This window comes from Silurus meridionalis, chromosome 1 (genome assembly GCF_014805685.1).
Source record: "Silurus meridionalis isolate SWU-2019-XX chromosome 1, ASM1480568v1, whole genome shotgun sequence".
Lineage (NCBI taxonomy): Eukaryota > Metazoa > Chordata > Actinopteri > Siluriformes > Siluridae > Silurus > Silurus meridionalis.
In genome coordinates, this window is record NC_060884.1 from 28006010 (window position 1) to 28029083 (window position 23074).

At 37.5% G+C, this 23074-nt stretch overlaps 2 protein-coding genes across 4 annotated transcripts; both read right to left on the bottom strand.

Moving 5' to 3' along the window:
* Nucleotides 1-1640: 1640 nt before the first annotated feature.
* serbp1a (SERPINE1 mRNA binding protein 1a) lies at nucleotides 1641-7887 on the bottom strand. Of its 3 annotated transcripts, none has more exons than XM_046854941.1 (8): nucleotides 7525-7887; nucleotides 5715-5913; nucleotides 5040-5183; nucleotides 4847-4918; nucleotides 4549-4623; nucleotides 3964-4135; nucleotides 3582-3767; nucleotides 1641-2679 (listed from the first exon to the last, which is right to left on the bottom strand). In XM_046854941.1, the coding sequence occupies exons 1-8, from the start codon at nucleotides 7778-7780 to the stop codon at nucleotides 2620-2622; spliced, it is 1164 nt and encodes a 387-aa protein (XP_046710897.1). In that variant the 5' UTR covers nucleotides 7781-7887; the 3' UTR covers nucleotides 1641-2619. The 3 variants fall into 3 exon arrangements, with proteins under 3 accessions (XP_046710897.1, XP_046710881.1, XP_046710889.1); XM_046854925.1 differs by having other exon boundaries at nucleotides 3922-4135; nucleotides 7525-7886; XM_046854933.1 differs by having other exon boundaries at nucleotides 3922-4135; nucleotides 4847-4915; nucleotides 7525-7884.
* Nucleotides 7888-14357: 6470 nt separating this feature from the next.
* Nucleotides 14358-21409, bottom strand: hsd17b7 (hydroxysteroid (17-beta) dehydrogenase 7). Its single transcript, XM_046852642.1, has 9 exons — nucleotides 21305-21409; nucleotides 20410-20613; nucleotides 20227-20319; nucleotides 19566-19680; nucleotides 17797-17991; nucleotides 16016-16120; nucleotides 15025-15081; nucleotides 14808-14906; nucleotides 14358-14695 (listed from the first exon to the last, which is right to left on the bottom strand). Exons 1-9 carry the CDS (start codon nucleotides 21346-21348, stop codon nucleotides 14588-14590), a joined length of 1020 nt encoding a protein of 339 aa, XP_046708598.1. The 5' UTR covers nucleotides 21349-21409; the 3' UTR covers nucleotides 14358-14587.
* Between the last annotated feature and the right edge of the window lie 1665 nt (nucleotides 21410-23074).

Below are 23074 nucleotides of genomic sequence, written 5' to 3' on the forward strand. Positions count from 1 at the left end.
TAAAGAGATTTAAGCTTTTTGATCATTTTTGAGCAAATAGTACAGAAACTATTTTAAAGCTATGTGTCAACCACATCTGACACAAAAATGTAAAAGTATTCAGGTATGTGTACTAAGGAGAATCAGTATCAATCATTACCTGATATCCAAAACTCCAGAACAAAGCTATTGCTTTGGTATTCAAAAGTACATATCCTAAGCTTTCTGTAAATGTAAAAGGTATCACATCACCAGGGGATGTCTAAATAGACTGGTGAGTTTAAGAGCAATTAAGAAAAGCTATCTTCCTGTACAAGGTCAGACATTTAAAAATAACAGAAAATAGTTGCTTTTGGTGCATTTTAACACCAGACATCTTGCACATATTTTAAGCAGGATCAGATAAGGAATAAAACACCTGTTTGCATACAGTTATAAGAAAATAATCATTAATTGGGTGCTATTGAGTTGGGCGCAATGAACGGCAGGATTTATATGTTTTGTGTTTTTCCTTTATGACTTTCTCTCTTAAAAATAAAGTTCATAAACTCAAAGCAACGACAATTAGGTCAATAATGAAAGTAAATTATATAATCAATCAGGGAACCTAACACCACTTATTATCTCTATTTCTGAACTTGCTGCTCTTTGATGTTATTGATTTCAAACTTCCATAAATTAGAACAATTTAAATTTTTTTGTATTTCATTACCATTTTTTTGGAATGATTGAGGACAGGTGGGGTTTGGAAATCCACCAAACCAAACATACAAAACATACTGCTCTAACATGCTGCACCATCAGTCCATCGCTCCATCCTGAAGGATCTCTGTAACCCATTACTGTTATAAAGCACTGACAAATATGGACTCCATTTTATATTATGAAAACTTCTCAAACCAAACTGTTACAAAACCCTGTAGGTGAATCTACTTACTATAGACATGAAATTGAACACATTCAGAATTTGATATCTTTCTCTCCCCATCCCAAGGCATCCTGAGGTTTGGCCAGCCCCAGTCACGCCCCACCTCATGAAGAAATAGATGCGCAACTTGCAAACTTCACGTACCATCCAAAGACGTACCAGTGGCAGCTGGATCCCACTTCATGTGTGGAGTTTTAACATTGGACCTCCTTAAGTGTTTAAAGGCTCTGGCATGGAGAAGCTGGTGTTGGATCTGTGATAATTGCAAACGTGGAGCTATTTTATGAGTTGCGCAGTAGCTCCTAGTTTTATAACCATAATGACTGTATAAGACTGTAGAAAGAACATTACTTATCTTATACTCCAGTGCTCATGTTAGTTCTCACTCTCCAGTGTTCTGTATTGTTTAAAGATTTATGATCACACTCTAGATATCACCCAAATGAGGATGAGTTCCCCTCAAGGTTTCTTCCTCATAACATCTAAGGGAGTTTTTCCTTGCCACAGTCGTTATGGCTGCTCATCAGGGATAAACGCACACCATTCACCTTGACTGTTGATTTCTGTAAAGCTGCTTTGAGACAATGTTGTAAAAAGCGCTATAGAAAAAAACTTGACTTAGACATTTAAAGAGTGATGTGGTGTAATTTATATCCTGAACACTCCCTGATGAGGATTAAAGGATAATGTGTAAGTGCAGGTGATGTATGTCAGAAGCAAACACAACCCGATATGAATAGACCACCTTTTAATTATGGACAGAGGTCTGAATAATAGCAGGGTTAGAATTCACACAGTTTCAGAGCACTCCATAGTTACACACTGAACAGCTGGTATTTCTTTCAGAACAAATATGCAGTAGTGCTGTTTTAAAAAGCAGAGGGGCAGAAGAAAACCTGAAAATAACAAAAAAATAATAAACTGCTCAGTCTGAATAATCAGAAATGTTTTTTCGTACTAGTTCGGGTAAACGGGAGTGCACAACGTAAACGTGACCTACGAAGGCTGAGAGTGAACGCAGCATCAAAACCTAAGCCAGTGAAATTCTAATACAATCCTCTGAATCTCACGATGGCCAAATAAATGTAAAAAGAAACTTCTCAGATTATCATTAGCAGTCTGCGAATGTAGACAAATCAAAGATTTTGGCCTCGAGCTACAAAATTCGATGTGACTTCACCGAGAAGCTGCTGCTAACGATAAAGACTTTAACCCAAATCGTTCTCTACAACAGTTGAGTGAATCGAAGCAGTGCCTCTGAGGCTCAAACAAATCAAGCCAAAGGGCACCACAATCTAACTAACACACACACACACACACACTTCACACACGTTTGGAAATGCTTATACTGCAAAGCAGCAGTAGGGGAAAAAAAAGGTATTTATGAACAATGCATAATGTCTGAAGAAAAGAAAAGAACAAAAAACACTGTATGAAAACATCCCTGCTACTTTATTTCTGAATACAAAACCTCTACCAATAATTTGCTTCTGAGTAGCAAGAAGTCCTTTCAAATTTTTTTTTTTTTTTAAAGATTTTCTTCTTTTTTCTAAAACAAGTAAAATTCAGTCCACAAGAGGTGAGTGGGATGGATGACAGTCTTCCATCATATCATCTGCTGAAGGATCCATTAGCATGCAAGCCTCGTAGCGAAGGGCCCGGGGAAGCTGGGCTCAGTGGCAGGCTGATCAAAGCTACCCAAATCGAGACGCTTAAGCCAGAGCTGGAAAAGCCTCCGGGTCGTCCACGTCAGGGGCAGATCCTCCGCTCGCCTGAAGACACAAGACATGGAGATGTTCGTTTTTAGAAAATGGGAGTCTGACTCTCACAATGGAGATGACTCCAGCATTTGGGGGGAAATTCTTTTTTTTTTTACTTTTAAATTAAAAAAAAAAAAAAATTACAAATTTATACTTTTCTAGATTTGCTAGACTTCATAAACAGATAAAACTCCCTTCACCGAGACATGTTTCATGCTAAATCGTTCACTAACCTCAATCACAAAATACTTGTCATTTTTAACATGTACACAAAAAAGAATTGATTGCTTCAATGGAAATGTGGCTATAATTCAGTTGAAATACTCTGGTGATTGCCCTTAGGGTTGGTTGGCATAAACCGGTTTAGTTTTGTTTTGTTTTTGCCTCAAGGAGCGACGCAACTGCCAAGCATTTTCATAAAGCCTTGCAGCTGAAATTAAGCACAACATAAGCATTAGATTAATGCACATGAATCCAAATTTCTTTCTGAATTGAAATTAGATTCCACTTTTAGAAGGAGTTTTGATTCAAATAAATTATTTGACCTTAACACATAAGGGAAAGCTCTACCATGACCACGCAAGAAAAGCGCGTGAAGCTTCGTTGGAAAAACAGTGTTCCGCTATTAAAGGTAATGAAAGTGTACATTAGAGTACTAACCGTGTCAAAAATTTTGACTAAAGATGTTCAGAATCACATTGTTGATTACGAATCTCTACAATAGAATCTATGGAGTGCAATTTCCTATTCACTCGTCAATTTGCACAACTGTCACTATTCGCACTTCTGGGAGATGCTAAACTGCATTTTTTGCTTTGTATTGGTTCTTGGCAATGACAATAAAAGAATGATTTATCTTTTATTCTAATTACAAAGTACAGATACATAATCTCTCTCTCTCTCTCTCTCCCCACCTTGTCAGGCCTGCGCTCACGAGGCGGTCTGGTAGGTCCGCCCCCACGAGCTCCTCTTCCTCCACGGGGTCCTCCACGGCCACGCCCTGGGCGACCCAGGTCTCCAAAGTTGATCTCCAACTGGGATGTGATGTCGTTGGCGGGCTTGCGGAAGTGGTGATCGCTAGCGCCGTCGTCCAATTGAGCCTGATACAAACAGATTTTCTTTTCTTTAGAGCAAATCTTCTATAGTTTGACATTTTCTCCCACTACAGATTACTGGGCTTTAAATATCTAGTGCCCAGATCTCTAATGCCCTTTAGCAAGCTTCCCGATGAGGAGTGTACAAATATATTAATACCTGATGACCTGGAAGTGATGGCACTTCAGCCACTGCACTTACATCCTTGGGCTTAGACTTGTGCAGCAGGAATCCTTTCTTCCAGTCAGTGCCCTCGTTGGCCTTGCGAAGGTTGAACTCAGCTTTAGCTCTCTCTTTGTCCTGCTGGGCTTTCCATTCATCCAGGGTCATCTCTTTAGCGCCCTCTTCCTTCACCTCCTCAGCTTCGTTCTCCCTGAGACAAAATCGAATCAAAAGGTCAAGTGTGCCTCTGGTGAGGTTATGATTGTCATTATCCTGATGATTAGAATCTCCAATCAGATCACACTGGACAAACAACCTCTGTTTAAATCTTATATATTAACATCCTTATGAACTACAGTCAACAGACCAAAGATTCTAAGGTTGCCAAATGCAAATCCTGTTAACACACTTAATTTAAGTACAAACACTCACACTGGAAAGAACTGCCACTTGGTTTGTAGTCTAGGTGCTTTTTTCAATCAAAATTCTAAATTTTTCTTAAACATACAGCAAAGCTGAATATTTGAGATCACTTACAAAATGTATTTTTCAGTTGTTGCATTAAAGGCTCCAAGAAGCCTTCCAAATTTTAGTCTTAAACGAAAAACAAAGAAATATACACACTTGTTCTCAGAGTCAGCGGGCGGGTGCTCCTCTCCCTCCGGGGTCTCCTCTGTGACATTTGATTGGTCAAGCTCACTGTATAAAGAGGAAACGTTTAATCGACCAACTAAAGCATTAGTGCATTTAGAGGTGAAATCCAGCTGTGTGTAAAAATAACCAATAATACATTTCTTCCCTCTGACTAAACAGACTACTACAAATAGCCCTGCTACCTCACACATAATTTACTTTGTCCCAGATTACTCATATTTCCACATTTCAGAGTACGAGTGTGAAGCTCTCCCGTTGTTGCACTGACCTCAGTTCGTCCTTGACGGTGCCCCAGTTATGAGATCCTCCGCCACCTCGCTTCTCTTCTGGTTTAAGACTGCTGAAACAAACAATCAGATTTAACTTCGAGATGAAGGAATTGTTTGTCAATTTTAAAGAAAACAAAAAAAAAAACCCCAAAAGGCATGTAAAAAGGTATTAAAGGCACTGGAATCACTTACGACCGATCGCTGCCACTGTGCCTGTCAAATTCACGTTTTCCACGTGAGTCAAATCCATCACTGCGGCCCATGCCTCTGCCTCGACCTCCACCGCGGCCTCCTCTGCCTCCGCCACGGCCACGGAACGGCCGCTCGCCTGAAGACCTGAAATACATATGAATCCATATGAAATATATGTATAGATAGATAGATAGATAGACAGACCCACATAAATACATATAATAATTCAGTGACAGATCCTGACAGATCCACCTGCCAGATAAATCAACATCAGTATGTAATTAATTGTAAATTGTAAACATTTTTAGACTTGGTGAGGTTTTTTTAGTGGTATATTAAGATTATGTTTTAACCATCTATTTTACTGTCCTAAAAATTAACACCTGCCCCAGCCAGCAAACAGCTGCACCTCTCTACTACTTTTCCATACAAGGCAAACTAAATAGAATTACAGACGAGCAGGTGGAGACGCTCGGGGAAAACAAGAGGTGCCCTAAAGTTTTCCCTAAAATTATTAATCTTTTTGCATCATTAAATCTACCCCCAACTCTATTTACATTGAAGCATTACACACCACACATTTGAGGTTGTTAAAACCGAAGTCTACATGTAATCTAAGGTGTGCGTGTGTGAGCTGTCAGTCGGTTATTATAAGGAATATTCTCAGAATCTCACTTCTCCACGGAGAACTCTCCGCCCTCGGCAGGCTTGTCCTCAGCAGGTTTGTCTGGTCGGCGTTCGCGTGGAGGCCTTCTCTCAGTGCGTCGTTCTGCCTGGGGGCGACCCTCACCCTGACCCCCCTGCGGGTGCTCCGATCGCTGCTGTGAACCCTGCTGAGCCGGCTGCTCCGGCCGCCGGCCCATCCTCCTCATGCCTGGGAAAAACACACACACACACACACACACACACAAAACGATTTTTTTTTTACTCAGGTAAAAACTAGAGAGCAGCTTTTGAATAGGACTTTGGGACGCTTCATTGAGTCGGAAGGGGGAGGGGAGGACGATTAAATCTCTACAGACTCAAAGTTTTGCTTTTGGATGAACAGTTCTAAATGCTGCACATCATCTAAAACACGAGTCGCGGTGATGCAACAGAGTGCTGCGCCAGGTCACAGGAAGAGTGCTCGATGGTGGAAAAGGTTGCCTCCACATACCAAAATAGCTTCTGCAGCCAGAGCAGCTGTCTTTCCTTGCACCTGTCCGCCACTGACCAAATCAGAGCCATCAGAGAAGTAAAGAAACGCATACACCCGGATCTATAAACTGCAAATTATTTGATTACACTGAGAAGTGTCTGTTTATAACAATGTGTACGCACTACTCAGCCAAAAGCACATGGTTGAGGGATTGGGTGTGTGATAGATGCAACTCGTCCCACCCAGAAAAAGTTGGACGATAATGATTTGTTTCAATAGATAACAGCACAAATGGCTGCAGACTAGAGAAAGATAATAAATTCACTCTCTAGTAAAGTGTGTCAGATCTTTCATCCCTGTTCGTAGATGGACTTGAACATTCGAGGACTAGGAGCTGATTTAAGATCATTTCATTTTCCTCTTTTTTGCTGTTTATAGATGCAGGAGGTTTTTGGGAATAAATGCTGGTACACTGAAGTGCCTCTGAATGTCATTATGGACATCATGCATAAACATTTTGTTTTTTAATTTCGCAGATTTTGGTCACATTCAGACTTAATCATTAATAGAAATGCGTTAAAATAAACGCAGCTTTTGTCAATTAAAAATCGATCCCGAATCTGAATTACAGATGTGCATTAACGAACTGAAGTGAACATTGAATTCAAGTGGCTCTTGAACGCTTCCCTCCAACCACGAGGTCTGTGTCGGGTTTGCTGCTAGCCTTAAGGGTTTTCTGTCCGAAAAATTTACCCTCAACGTTTAATTTTCTCCAATAATCCGCAATAAATGAGACCGTCCCTACCCTAACGTTGCGTTCGCTTCATTTATTGTATTAACTCTCGACCGAAAACGGAAAAAGAAGCTAAAATCTTGGGCGTCTCTCCTTTGTCAGTAAGCTAGCTCTCAGGGAGGGCTGAATCCCAAATAGCGCGCGGTCCCTTTCGAAGAAGTGCGCTAGACACAAAACGAAGGCTCGATAGTGGAACTAGTGCGCTTCGTAGACAAACCGGTATCGATTTAGGATACGACCCGGGCTTTAAGGAAACAAAAATGGCGGCGCGGACAAGCGTGACAACATAGAAAAGGCCCAGGAGAGGTGTGAGGAACTAGTGCAGGATTTTCAGCACGGAGTTCGAGTAAAAATACGATGAATAGTGAATAAATGTGATAAAATTAACGGCTGGGGTGTTGGAGAGTATTTATTGCGTGGTTCTTGGTTGGAAGAAGGTGCAGGAGGTTGAACCTCATGGCGTGCGCGCGCGCTGTCAGGAAATAATGATAGCACTAATAATAATAATGACGATGACAGAAATACAGTGAGGTCCAGGAGAAAAACGCTCTCACCCTCTTTCTTCAGAGGAACAGGCGTCGTGGTTTCTTCCTTTTTCTCAGGAGCAGGGACTTTCCTGTCCTTCTGCGTCTCCTTCTTGGGCTGCTTAGCCGCCTGCGCTGTGCTCTTGGCGGCCCCCGGAGCGGCCGCGTCCTTTTTCTTGGTCTCGGCCTGCTTTAGCACCTCGAACGGGTCCTGTTCATCATCAAATAGGTGGTCGAACCGATTGGTTACGACGCAGCCAAAACCTTCTTGTAGATGGCCGGGCATGATGGCGCCCCTTCAGCAGGATTCTCCTCCGATTCTACGAGCGAACCTACTCGCTGCCAGACGCCACAAGATGGCTTGGAAAGGACCTTCGCTTCTCTTCCGGTCGCATTAGACATCCGGGGCCTGGCGCGCGGAGCATCATGGGGTGTGGAGTCAGAAGCATGAAATGAGGCCATGCTGCCTGTTTAAAGTCAAACCAAGTGCACAATAATAATTATATTCAATAATCTATTGTTATTATTACTCCTTTATATTACAATCGTGCATTGTAATTAAATGATAGTTTGTCATTTAGGGAACTGCAACACAACAGAATGCAGTTTATCACATATTTATATATATATATATATATATATATATATATATATATATATATATATATATATATATATATATATACTTTTCAAGTTCTAATCATCATGGTCAAATATGGATGCTTTAGGCAAATTTATATTTATTATTACTGAAACAACCCTAAAAAACAAGCATAAGGAACACAGACGTTTCCAAAAAATGGTAGACGTTTTTTTTTTTAAAACAACAACATAGAAAATACACAGGTTTCCGTTACTTCTCTTTTTTTTTTTTGCACTGAGCCAGTTGCTCAAACAGTCAATCCTGTTCAGAGATTCAGTTGACAGGGCAACTCGTAAAAATACTCTCGTAAATGTTCTGAAGTAATGATGGTGTTTTAAATTATGTACATCTTCAGGACACCAAACGGAACTTTTGCTATGTTTCCACACGGATGGTTTTAATTGCCGGATGTGTGCACCATGGTGGATTTTGGTGCTGAGAATTATATTTAGTGATTAAAAATAATTTTTTAGGTGGAGGTTTTTCTTTTTTTTTTATATCTGAGTAAAGAATGGATGTCGTGATTAAATGTGTGTTGTGCTGAAAGTTATAATTTCACCTCTTTTATATTCATTTATATATATATATATATATATATATATATATATATATATATATATATATACATATACATATATATATATATATATATATATATATATATATATTTATTATTTTTTATTGCACATTGAGGAGAGTGTATAAAGTGGTGTGAAAAAGTTTGATTTCTGATTTCTTATTTTTTTGCATGTTCGTCACACTTTAATGTTTCAGATCATCAAACTAATCTAAATAGTAGTAAAAGATAACACAAGTGAACACAACATGCAGTTTTTAAATAAAGGTTTTTATTATTGAGGGAAAACAAAATCCAAAACTACATGGCCCTGTTTGAAAAAGTTTTACACCTGAGTTAATTCTCTCCAGCCACACCCAGGCCTGATTACTTCCACACCTGTTCACAATCAAGACATTTTTTAAATAGAACCTACCTGACAAAGTGAAGTCGACCAAAAGAGCCTCAAAAGCTAGATAGCATACTGAGAAATTCAGAAAGAAAGTAATTGAGCTCTATCAGTCTAAAGTCATTTCTATAGCTTTGGGACTTCAGTGAACCACAATGAGAGCCATTCTTCATAAATGGCAAATACATGGAACAGTGGAGAACCTTCCCAGGAATGTCCGGCCGACCCAAATTACCCCAAGAGCACAGTGACGACCCATCCAAGAGGTCACAAAAGACCCCACAGCAACATTCAAAGAACTGCAGGCCTCACTTGCCTCAGTTAAGGTTAGTGTTCATGACTCCACCATGAGAAAGAGACCTGGCAAAAATGGTCTGCATGGCAAAGTTCCAAGACCAATACTGCTGCTGAGCAAAAAGAACATAAAGGCTCGTCTCAGTTTTGCCAGAAAACATCTTGATGATCCCTAAGACTTTTGGGAAAATACTCTGTGGACTGATGGGACAAAAGTTGAACTTTTTGGACGGTGTGTCCCATTACGTCTGGTGTAAAAGTAACACCGTATTTCAGTAAAAGAACATCATACCAACAGTGAAATATGGTGGTGGTAGGTTGATGGCTGTTTTGCTGCTTCAGGACCTGAAAGAATTGCTGTGATAAATGGAACCATGAATTCTGCTGTTTACCAAAAAATCCTGAAGGAAATTTTCCGGCCATCTGTTTGTGACCTCAAGCCTAAGCGAACTTGGGTTCTGCTCCAAAACACACCAGCAAGTCCACCTGTAGGCCTTGGCTGAAGAAAAACAAAATGAAGACTTTGGAGTGGCCTAGTCAAAGTCCTGACCTGAATTCTATTGAGATGCTGTTACATGACCTTAAAAAGGCAGTTCATGCTCGAAAAACCTCCAATGTGGCTGAATTACAACAATTCTGCATAGATGAGTGAACCAAAATTCCTCCACAGCGCTGTAACAGACTCATTGCAAGTTATCACAAACACTTGATTGCAATTGTTGCTGCTAAGAGCGGCCCAACCAGTTAATTTTAGGGGCAAACACTTTTTCACATGGGGCAATGTAGTTTTGTATTTTGTTTTCCATCAATAATAAAAACCTTCATCTGAAAACTGCATGTTGTGTTCACTTATCTTTTACTAATATTTTAATTAGTTTGGTGATCTGAAACATTAAAGTGTGACAAACATGCAAAAAAAAAAAAGAAATCAGGAAGGGGGCAAACACTTTTTCACACCACTGTACGTGTTCATGAGGTAAATTGCCTGGTGGTAGAAACTTTTCCTGTTCTTGCTGTCCTGGTGTTCGGTGCTCTGTACCGGCAACAAAAGTTCAAAAGTGTGTTGTGTTACTGCAGCCCCCATGTGTTTCACATAAAATAATTCTAAATTTGTTTTAAATTCATAAATATTTAATCCAGAGTTAATTCATTCAGAGAAATATCTGGGTGGTTTATCGTGCTGAGAAAAACAATTCCCTGAAGTGATTTGTTCCTTTTATACAATGCAAGCTCCCAAAGCGAACAATTTTTATGTCAAACTTCTACATTGATGGTTAACATTTATTTTACAGAACATCTACGTGTTGAAGTATATAGCTCGGCATCCAGACTCCTTTCCATTTCTTACAAAAAATGAATAAATTATATGTATATAACGCATATAAAATGGACATGTGCGCACAGCCATGGTAAAAATATAGATAAAAAATTGTCAAAAATCTACTACACATATAACACTTGATAAATCTGATCTGATAACCACAAGGATATTTTATATAGCATGCATGTAAAAAAAATGATTCCTGCCAGAAGATGAAATAAAAGCCATTCTACATATGATAAAGGAAAAGAAACAAAAGCAATACATAAAGGATTCACAAAATCCAGGAATATAGGCCTTTTCGTTTTGAATCATAAACTCCCAGCTGCGTGTTTGCACAAGGCCAGCTCAGATAGCATGCTTTTTGCAAGCCTAATCATTATCCTTTAATATCACAGAGGAGCCTGAAGGAGAGTTCACCTTCATCACATTCGCTCTGTGAAAATGTCGAAAATGTCGAGTCTCGTTACAGAAGCCATGATCGAGTCCTACGCCCTGATGATCTTGGTGATGGCGACGTTTTTTGCCTGCTTCTGTGGCATGGTCTGGGCGTTCAGTAACCCGAAACTCAGTGGCGCAGAGGAGGAAGAAATCACACTAGAGTGTGTAAACGAGACAGGACCGAGTGATGGAGTTTCACTGGAGCTGTGTGTGAGGCACGGAGACTCTGGCGCAAACAAACCAGGTGGAACACACGATCACCCGATGATGCTGGACATACAACCCTACGGCGGCTATGTTAACTACTTTTATGATGTGGATTAACTCAGAAAGGTGACGCTTTCATTCATACTTAGCAATTTATCCCAATTTAATGTTAACAGTAGTGACAAGTATAACTCCTGAGGTAGGACACAATGTTTGAAACTGTATTGCTGTTTGATATATTTAAGCCATTTATATATATATATATTTCAATGTTTTTTCTCTTGTTTGTGTTCCCTGTTTAACTAGGTGGCAGACCCTCTACGCATATCATACTTACATAATGTAAATCATCAGTGGATCATCAAAGTAGTGCTAATTTACAAATTGTGCTTTGTTCTGTCATTTTGTTGACTGGTTATAGAAATGCCTTTGTGGTAAAACTTAATCCTAAATTTTGAAGTGTCTTATTCATTTTTTTAAAACAACCATCATTTCCTTGACAATAATAATATTACAGTGTTTTAGAAAGAGGATGATTGTTTAAAAGGTTCTATTCTGAGCTTGGGTTGCTTCCATGTTCTCCATGTGCCCTTCCTGAGTATTCTGGTTTCCTTCAAGTTTATTTGTATAGCGCTTTTCACAACAGACATTGTCTCAAAGCAGCTTTACAGAAATCAACAGTCAAGGTGAACGGTGTGTATTTATCCCTGATGAGCAGCCTATGGCAACTGTGGCAAGGAAAAACTCCTTTAGATGTAATGAGGAAGAAACCTTGAGAGGAACCAGACTCAAAAGGGAAACCCATCCTCATTTGGGTGACATCAAGAGTTTGATCATAAATCTTTCAACAATACAGAACACTGGAGAGTGAGGACTAACATGAGCACTGGAGTATAAGATTATAAGTAAATGTTCTTTCAACAGTCTTTGGTTTCCTTCCACCTTCCCAAATGCCTGTAGATAGAATGGCTACTCAAATCACCCCTAGATATGTGTGTGTGTGTGTGTGTGTGTGTGTGTGTGTGTAGCCCAGTGATTAACCATATAGCTACTAGCAAATAGCTAAGCGCTAGCAAAGTGTGACATCATAAAAAATCAGTGTTCTCTTTTCATTTTTTAAACTTGGACCAAAGTGCTACAAAGTGTTTGATTTTGGTTAAAGGAGAAAATATGCTATCAGTTATGCAGTTCTTCTGAACATAGAAGGACACTGTGAAACCGCAAGGGACCAAGAATGATTTCTAGCACTTGATGAATTGTTCCTACTTTTATGCCTGAAATTTTACCATTTGGATTTATGTGGAATTTCTAAGGTAAGAACGAATCCAAACTAACAATGGCATGATCCTCAAACCTATTCAGAGAATATTCTAGTCAATAATTTTACAAGCTTAAAGAAATATCAACTCAAATTCTAAATAAAGAGAAATGCATTTGCAGGTGAATTATTTACTTATGAGCACATGTTTCTGTGCAAAATCCTGACTAAAATGCTTGAAAAGCTTTAAATACTCTTTGTAAATATATATATAGCGACCTCCAACAGGCTGTGAATAAATTTATTTATTGTTTAACCTTTGGAAATTTTGTTGTAAGAAATTTACATAATGAATCCAAAATACTGGATATCAAAGTTAAATATATGTGTGGCACAATGACTAGCACCAGTATGAATTCATATATGTAAAATATATAATTACATTCCACAATTGTTAACTGTTTAACATTCAACAATTTTAGTTCACCTGGAGTAGGAAAGTGTTCAACCACAACTTCCTGTTTGAAGGGGGTATAAATACGAAGGTAGCACACAATCCCCTGATCCCTGAAAAATATAGCTGTGATGTAAGCTTTGAATTTAACTAAATTGGAAGTGGCTATAAGATAATAGCCAAAGTATTGAAGTTTTCCAATATCCCCAACATCATGGAAATATTTCAGAAGAAGTTCTAATGCAAATAATAAAATGCTATGAATCGATCTGAGATAGGACGTGTCTGTACTGTCTTAACACACTGTGAGGAGGATCGTTCAGCAGGGTCAGAAAATCTCCAAAACTACAGTTCAACATCACCAACATCAACAAGTTGTTCGTTAGGGTTTCAAGAAAAAAAAAGTAATCAGGTTCTATGAACAAATGAAAGCAAAATAGCTGTTTTTATGGGAACTGGGTTTGGTGCACACAGAGTAATGGGGCTGCCAGAGGACCTGGACATTTTGTAAGGATACATGGATTCATGGATACCAATGGATATTTAAAGAATGCCTAGTCAACTCTGCCAGAAATCTGGGCCACAGTTTCCAGTCTTCCAGCAGGACAATAATCCAAAAGCATACATCAAAATCAGTTTACTGATCACAAAATCAGGCTCCTGCCATGGCTATCCCAGTCCTTTGCCTTGAATCTTTTCATATTTATTTACTTTTCAAAGGAAGAATACTTATATTTATCAAGGCAGAAATACTATTTTCCAATGAGAGAAAACCACGTCAACACAAAGTCACTGTCACATCAAAAAAACTAACAAAAGAAAAACAGCTATTTGTCATGAAAAAAAAATATAATCAAGTTTATACAAATGTTTGCAAATATATACATGAACATGGTAAAACTTTATAAGGATTACCTTACATACATTTGTTTAAGTAAAAGTCGGGGAGAATTGATTTTATATACTGTCTATTTACTCGAAGGAAAGCTTTTCCATTATATATATATTGACATCCGTCTCTTTATTATTCCATTCCCTAAACGAGATATTAGCAAAATGCAATGACTCACTGTTTGACTTAAATCTAGTAGTAAAAACCATTGTGTTTATCAGATTTTCCAAGTATGACCAAGTATAATATTTTTGTTTTAATCTCTTCGATTTGGGTTCTACTTTTAAGGCTTATATGAATAACTGGTATTGTTTCGGGTCATATTTATGCAGAAATTCCGATAAATCACAAACTTTCAAGCATCAGTCGAATAGAAAGTAGTCACATGGAGGTATTGAAAATATTTTATTGTTGGAATGGTTTTGTGACTGGTTTAAATGAAACCACATACGGCACACCTGTATTTTTATGCTAATTCATACATGTACATGCAAAATAATACAGTACACTTGAAGAAAGTTTATTTCAACCCATGATCACATATAAATATATATGAATATATAAAATAGACTATAGCTACTTAAATCTAAAAGCTTAAATGAAGTTTGATTGGTTTCTTTATTTTGTGCATGTTAAGTCCTCATCTTTCAGTTTCTTTCTCACTCTTTTCTCAAGTTCTAGAAGTTTCTGGTAGAGTGCTGCTGACATAGTGTCATCAATATCCATCTGAAAATATACAAGATCAGCTAATATGAGAGTACAACCAGAGAGAGAGAGAGAGAGAAAGAGAATAGCGCATATGCAATTATAAATATCTGATACATGGTGCAGTTCTGACCTTACGAGTCTGTGTGTAACTGTTTCCCAGTCCGGATGTTAAGCTGTGGTACTTGACCATTGGATCCAGGGACTCCGGTTTCTGCTTGAACAGCCAAAACTGCAGAACAAAATGCACATAAATACCGGCCTTGATTTAGAAACAGGACCTCAAGGAACCTTAGAAGTGAAACCATTAATAAAAGTGTTTTCTGTGCGTTTTATTTTTTGGTACGTACCAAAGCCTCTGCCCCGTTATAAGGTGTAAGGGTAAATGTATTGGTAAATATTCTTATCTGATCAGAAAAAGGAGTGATAAAGAAACAAAGCAGATATTATATAAGGAGGAAATCCATTTGTGACATGCTTCTATAAAAAAAAAAAAAAATCCACCATTGGAATTTTCTCAACTATTAACTATAACTAACCAAATAAACTATTTCTATTTTACCAAGAAACCAGAAAATGTCCATAAGACTGTTCAAAAGTGTGAACACTGGTGACCCCTTCTAAAAAAATGTAATGCCTCCTATACTTTATTAATGATTACATGTTTTATATATGTTTTTTCATGATCAATTTAGCATTATTAGAAAAATTCTCTACACAAGCCCCTGTAACTGAATACTTAAGCTTGGTGGTAGACATATCATAATTTCCAAAGTCATTGCTATACAGTACACTATATTGCCAAAAGTATTGGGTCACCTGGTCATAAGTACGGTATGTGAGTTTGGAGCGTTGCATTCCACATTTACTGTTATAATTCCCTCCAATTTTCTGGGAAAATGTTCCACTAGATTTTGGATTGTGTTTATGGATATTTGTAAAGGCAGGTACTGATGTAATTGAGGAGGCCTGGGGGTGCAGTCAGGGTTCCAATTCATCCCAAAGGTGTTCAGTAAGGATGAGATCAGAGCTCTATAGCAGGCAACTTAAGATCTTCCTCTTCAAAGCATTTAAACCAGATCTTCAAGAAGCTCACTTTGTGCACAGGGGCATTGCCATGCTGGAACAGGTTTGGGTTTCCAAGTTCAATTGAATGCAAAATTTTATTAGAGGGCATCTAAATACATCCTGAAAATAACCACATATAGTAGGAAAGGTCAGGTGACCCAATACTATCAGCAATATAGTGTATGTTTAGTATCAAATTGTGTAGAATTGTGCGAGTACCCCCAAAACCTTTATATGTACTTAAGAAGGAATTACAGAGACATGAAAACTTACCAGCCACATTAAAGGCATGATAAGGGTCCAGATAAAGGATGGTAGGATGCCATACGTGAGGTTAGTCATCACCAGTCCAGGACAGATCACAGATGAGTAGAGACCCTTGAGGATGGAGAATAGGATTGAGAATCAGTGAGCGGGTGAAGAGGCAGCAGGTTTAATACCAGAAGACTAAGGATTCTATGGTCTGACAGTTTTGCACATGGAAGAAGACCCTGTTGCTTGCTAGCATGGAAAATAGCCAGACCAAAATTGCAGGTGATCACAAACTCTCTGATTTAAACTGTTTTGCAGTAATGATCATGGCTATTTATGGAGGAAAATGGGGGAAGGTGTGAGGCATGGTGGTGTCAGCATTATGTTTTGGGGGTGTTTCTGTAGAAAAGGTAGTGGTGCACTTTAGAAAATAAATGGGATAGTGATCAAGAGAGATTATGTAAAAAACCTAAGGCAACAGAGGATATTAAAATTGGTGTGCAACAGGATCTTCCAGCAGGTCAATGATCCTAAACATACCTCCAAAGTTGTAACAAAATGGTTGAAGACAAAAGACAGCAAAGTGAAAAACATAAAAGTGGCCAAGGAGATCCAAATACATTTGATTTATATCAGTTCTGTGACTGAACATTAGATTCAAATTTGAACAAATTACATCAAATACTAATGAAATGTAACAACCAGTAAAGCTGGTAAAGCTATTTTTTAAATGTCCTTTAATGGAAATAAAGAATATACTCTAACTATGTAACACAGGAACTGTTTTGTAATAGGAAACCCTAAGTGTAGTGACCTTTTTAGCCTCAAGTGGACATGCAACATAAGACTGGTACTATTACACTTCTAGAGAATGTAATGTAATAAGTCTCTGCCACTTGTGGCCCCAAAATGTAAAAAAATCCGATCCCAGTTAACATAATCCAAATTAGAAAATTTGACAGACTACCGTATTTTCTGGACTATAAGCCGCTACTTTTTTCTCACGCTTTGAACCCGGCGGCTTAAACAATGAAGCGGCTAATTTATTGATTTTTCCCGGGTTTTTCCCGGTTTCACAATCTTCATGCCAAAAAACTGAGCTAACCTAATCAGGTTAACTAATGAAACTCTTTATATTAAATCAGATGCGCTCCCACTGAATCGGACCGCACCACATCATAAATATGGATGAGGTTCCTCTGACGTTTGACCTGCCGCTCACTCGGACTGTCAACAGGAAATGCGAATTATTGAAAAAATGCATGAAAAAACGCACTTCACCTGTGTTCTGCGCTGCACAGCATCCGGAGAAAAGATTCACCGATGGTGATTTTTAAACACATGACGATGCCAAAAGATAAACTCCAGAGAGAAATAGTTGTGAAAGGAAGGAGGAAGACAGTGAACAATGACTTTCTTGATAGGCTACTGTTTAGATACAACAAGATGTAACAGACTCTGTCTTTCATTAAAGCCTGTGTAAAGTTCATTAGTTTCAGTGTAGACACTTGTGGCTTATAGACAGGTGCGGTGTATTTATGTTCAAATGAAAAATCTTTGTAAAATTCAGTGGGTGCGGCTTATATTTAGGTGCGCTTAATAGTCCGGAAATTACGGTACTTAACTGTAATCTGATTTATTTCGCATTTTTTTATACATGTGGACATGTGGTCAACAGTCTGGGAATTGTAAAGCCGCATAAATGACTATATCCGTATTGAAATGGATCAAGAATAACCTAAAATTGCTCACCTTGCTCATTGTTTAAATCATTAGGTTGTAAATCACTCAGCTTAATTCACCTGGCTGTTATAATGGCGGTTCAGGGCCAGGCTCAGCAGATCAGATGCGTATTTAGAGGAGCTGTATGGTTCTAGGCCTTCCTTGTGCTGCACATCGTCAAGACTGAAAGCTGAACGGCATGCATTGCTAGACGAGGTCCAGATCACCTGAGAGCGGTGGTCTGTTTGACATAACAGGGGCTCCAATTCCCGAACCTACAATGTGAAAGAGAACCTTTTTTTGCACATTGTTGCACATTCACAAAAAAAACTGGCCTAAAACAGAAACTCAAACTCCACTGGGCCCTTTCATGGATTATTTTCTACTGTATACATTATTTCATCACAAAGTTCCATATGATACTTATTAATGTGCGACTTCAATGGGACAACATGTCAAAACCATGTGTACTCTGCCTCTTAACAAAAATGACACATGGAGCCTAGATCAAAAAAAAAACACAGAGGAACAAGAACATGAACCCCTTACGGTCATTGGACATTCAAGCTATAGCAGAAAACCGACACTTCTGTGATGCAGGCTGACTCTACTGCAAAATTAATGCACACCTGATCCATAGGGTCTTCATCACAATCTGGAGAAAAGCAGCACCATAACTCTGCTTAACCAATTCGATAGGAAGCAGTCGATTGTGAGCATAATATTTAAGGAGTATTTAAATCATCCCACAAGCAGAATGGGGTTATTGTTAAATATATAAAAGTTATTACTGGTGAGAGAAGGCTTTAGTTTTAGAGTAATAGATACTACATTTATTTGTATGTGCAATATGCCATGGCTATATATTATTAATTAGTCACTTAGAGAGTGTTGAGTTTTATGACTGTACAAATAATATGATGATTCACATGATGATTTGTTCTTTAGATTTTGCTGCTGATATTTGACTTCTTATAGCTTTCTGATCTCTGATTCTCTTTGGTTCGTTATGTTCAATTATAAACTCTGGGGCTTTTATAGAACAGTTATAGATAGATAGATAGATAGATAGATAGATAGATAGATAGATAGATAGATAGATAGATAGATAGATAGATGGATGGATGGATGGATGGATGGATGGATGGATGGATGGATGGATGGATGGATGGATAGATAGATAGATAGATAGATAGATAGATAGATAGATAGATAGATAGATAGATAGATGATGGATGGATGGATGGATGGATGGATGGATAGATAGATGCTGGATGGATGGATGGATAGATAGATAGATAGATAGATAGATAGATAGATAGATAGATAGATAGATAGATAGATAGATAGATAGATGATGGATGGATGGATGGATGGATGGATGGATGAGAACAAATGTAGTGGATTTACATCCACAAGATTTAATATTTTATCAATATATTAGGTGATATTATGAGCTTTTTTGTGTAGATTCATAAGCTATAATCACAAATAAATCCATTTGGGCTCCAGGCCATAATATTACAAAATATAGAAAAGTCACACTTTCTGTAATTAACCCTTTGTTTCATGTTCAGTAGCCACAAATAAGTTGTTTGTTAATAGAGATAAAATAATCACATCTTTTTTTAACTGGACTAAGATGACGCCTACTGTATATATATTCTAGTCCATGAAGTACAAAGTGAATGTCTATGAATCAGAATAGAAATGGGACAGGGACACACGTCCCATGCTGGAACAAATGCCCTGTTGTGCTTGTGAGTCAAACAGTGTATAAATTTAAATATTCATTTTTACTGTTTTACAAAGCTGTGATAAAATTTCATTAATGTAAGACCACTCTCACCAGTAAGAAGTGACCGAACAGGTTGGTAGCAAACACTTGCTGTAGACCATCAGACGTGACAGTGTCTTTCTGCATCAGTAGCCCTGCTCCCGTCGAAAACATGTGGATTGCTTTACTGGAAACAAATCACAAATGTAAAATTATTCAAATGTGTAACATATGAGAATAGATATTGAATACATTTGATGGGTTTATAATAATAATGTACATTATGCTTTGTTATTAATGGGATTCTGTTCTGACTGATCACCAGCTCTGGCCTCACACATACGTTATTATTTTAATAGCTACAACTCACATGGGGACATGTATAGTGATTAGTCAATGATGTCTTTTTATGTGTTATTTCCAAATTGTATAATTGTTACTTTCTGATCAGAATTGTTGAATTTTAGGTTTACATCAATGGAGTGGTATGAGGTGGGCTGACTTAAAGTGCTAACAGTAACTCCAATTCACATCAGCCTGGATCACGTCAACCTGTTTTTGATCATTTTCCTACAACAGAATCCCCCCAAAACCTTTTTTTCCTTGTATACTGTAACATTTTAGGGCATAATGCAATCAAAGTGTACAGCAATCATCATTTTTTTTTCATGTTACATTTTTCTATTACCCAGATAAATAAATATATGTAGTGACACGTGTGCAGGACCTGTACCCAGAAAACAAGCCTTTATAGAGAGCGCTGAAATCCACCTGGGGACTAGGCATGATTCCAGCATTAAGGTAGAGGTAGTCAAGCCTGTCGTATCTGTTGCAAAAGAAATAACAAGAAATTTAAATGATCAGATAATTGGAATGAGAGTGTGGTCTAAAAGAGCACTACAAAAAATATTTTTACCTCTGCCGGATCTCCTCAGCAGCACTGAGGACGGAGCGCACGCTGGCCACGTCTAGCCGAACGAGAGAAACATGAGCTTTAGGGTGAGAGTCGAGCAAGACCTGACGGGCCGCCTCAGACTTCTGCTTGTTCCTGCAGGCCAGACACAGCTGCAGCTGAGCATCATCGCTCAGGAGGCGCTCACAAAGGGCCAGACCTACACCGCCACACACACACACACACACACACACAGTGAATTAAGTGCTGACCAGTTTAACAAGACATTTGTGTATCAGAGCACTATTAGTATAAGTTCTATATGCTTTCAGAGGAATTTTAAGGCTCTGCAGGACTCGCACACAAAAAACAGAATGAATAGATGGCAAAAGGAAAAGCTGGAGCTGGAATGGAGGATTCATGTGGCCCATATGCATAACCCAATACAAGCTGCACAAACACATGCATAACCCTTCCAATAATATTCATTACTTCCACAAATAATAAAATGCATTTGCCTTCCGAAAAATAATAATAATAATAATGCATAAATAAATAAACTGTCACTGGTTCTTTTGGATATAATATACTTATATAAAAATTACAAAGGCTAGACATAAATAAGCATAACAAGAAAATGTGTGCTTTTTCCTATTGTTTTTTTTTTTTTTTGTAAATAAAATAAAACCATATACTAAAGGTTTCCTTCATTATAATAAAACATTATAAGTATATAAAGCATATGGCATGTTATCTGTCTATCTAACTATATATATCATTTGTCTATAATTTAAAAAAACATTTAGTATACAATATTCAGTCACTAGGTTTCTTTTTTCTAAATAGATACTATTTTTTTACACGTTATTATTACTAAATTAGTAATTTAATAAATAGTATAAATGTTTGTTTGTTTTACCTGTTAGCCCCCGTTACTAGAACAACTTTCCCCATCCTAGACATTATGTAGACTGGTATGTATCACCACATTGAGACACTGAACTGAAACCGGTTTTTACTTTGGTATTAGCATCGCCTCTATGGTCTGATTGGATGTCATAAAGCTAAAGACCAATGACATGCGGCCACTCCCTGACGTAATGCCACTTTCAGCCAATGGCGTTGAGGCTGGAGTCAGCCCAGTGGTGAGGGCGAGCTGTTATTTGATAGCAGCAAAAGGAGAAACACGTGGTCTGAGTCAACGTTACAATTTTACAAGTAGACAAGGCGATATAGGTATATGTGTATACATATTAATATTCGAATAAATAAATAAAATACACGTACAAATAATAAAATTATAAAAAAAAAAACCCAAAAAAACGTCAATATCATATGCTGTGTTCATTTTATTTTTTCATTTGGACAAAGCAGGAGTCATTCAAAATATATTTGGTATAATAACATAAAGTAATTAATCATAACATTAGACATACATGGACACAGAAAGTCAAAAACACTCAAAACAGTTAAATATCTAACAGGAAGTTGATCATATACGTACAGAAAACTGTTTCCTGTTCTATGTAATTCTCCACATTAAACCACTGTCAGTTCTACCTAAAAAAAAATCAAGCTGACCAGACCAAAATCCAACTTATAACACCTCCCATGTCATACACGGAGCAATAAACACAAACATTACACTTTACATCAGCCTTTACATCGAAATCTAGATATTAACATCACTATTTAATACAATACTAAACTTTGCATGTGCAGCACTTCTGGCATCCCAAATCACATCCTGTAGCAACCCAATCAAAGCCTCCATAGTCCTTCTCTACATTACAAATCCAGTATTTACCCAAAACAGCTTTTTAAACTCCAGTTATTTACAAGCACTTATTATTTATTCATTGTAGATACCAAATATATAATAGGTTCAAGTAGCAAATAAGGGAAACATAGCTTACAGTTTTATTATATAACATCATTGGTATTAATTGTTATGAATAGATTAGGTTAGTATAGTATTTTCAACACAAATTAATAAGATACAAAGTATAAAACATACTAAATTAAAAGGAATAGATATATGGTGAAATGCTTTCATTAAAAGCAAAGTGAATTGCCGATATCTGAAAACAATGTAAAGAATAATAAAAGCTACTTTTACTTCACACATAGAAGCATTAAATGTCATCCAAAAAGTGAAATAAAATAAAATAAAAAAAACCTATAGCGCAATACATACAGTTTGCTTTACATTTTCAGCAAAGTGACATATTTATTACAAAACAATTAACATTTCAGAAAAAAAGTGTAATAAAAAATATTAACAATGGTATTTTTTAAAAATACATAAAAGTCCATACATGCTTGGGTTTTACACACTTCTGTAAAAGTGGTTATTACAGTGCAACCGGAAAGTATTCACAGTGCTTTACCTTTTCCACATTTTGTTGTTACAGCTTTATTCCAAAATGAATTAAATTCATTATTTCCCTCAGAATTCCACAAAAAATACCCCATAATAACAACATTTCAGAAGTGTGTTTAAAATCTTTGCAAGTTTATAAAAAAATAAATAAATAAAAAAAACATCACATGTACATAAGTATTTAGCAATTTAGCATAGCCATTTTTAGATCTCTACAGAGATGTGCAATCGGGTTCAAATCTTGTCTCTTGTTGGGCCCCTCAAGGATAATCACAGAGTTGTCCCATAGCCACTGTGTGCTTAGGG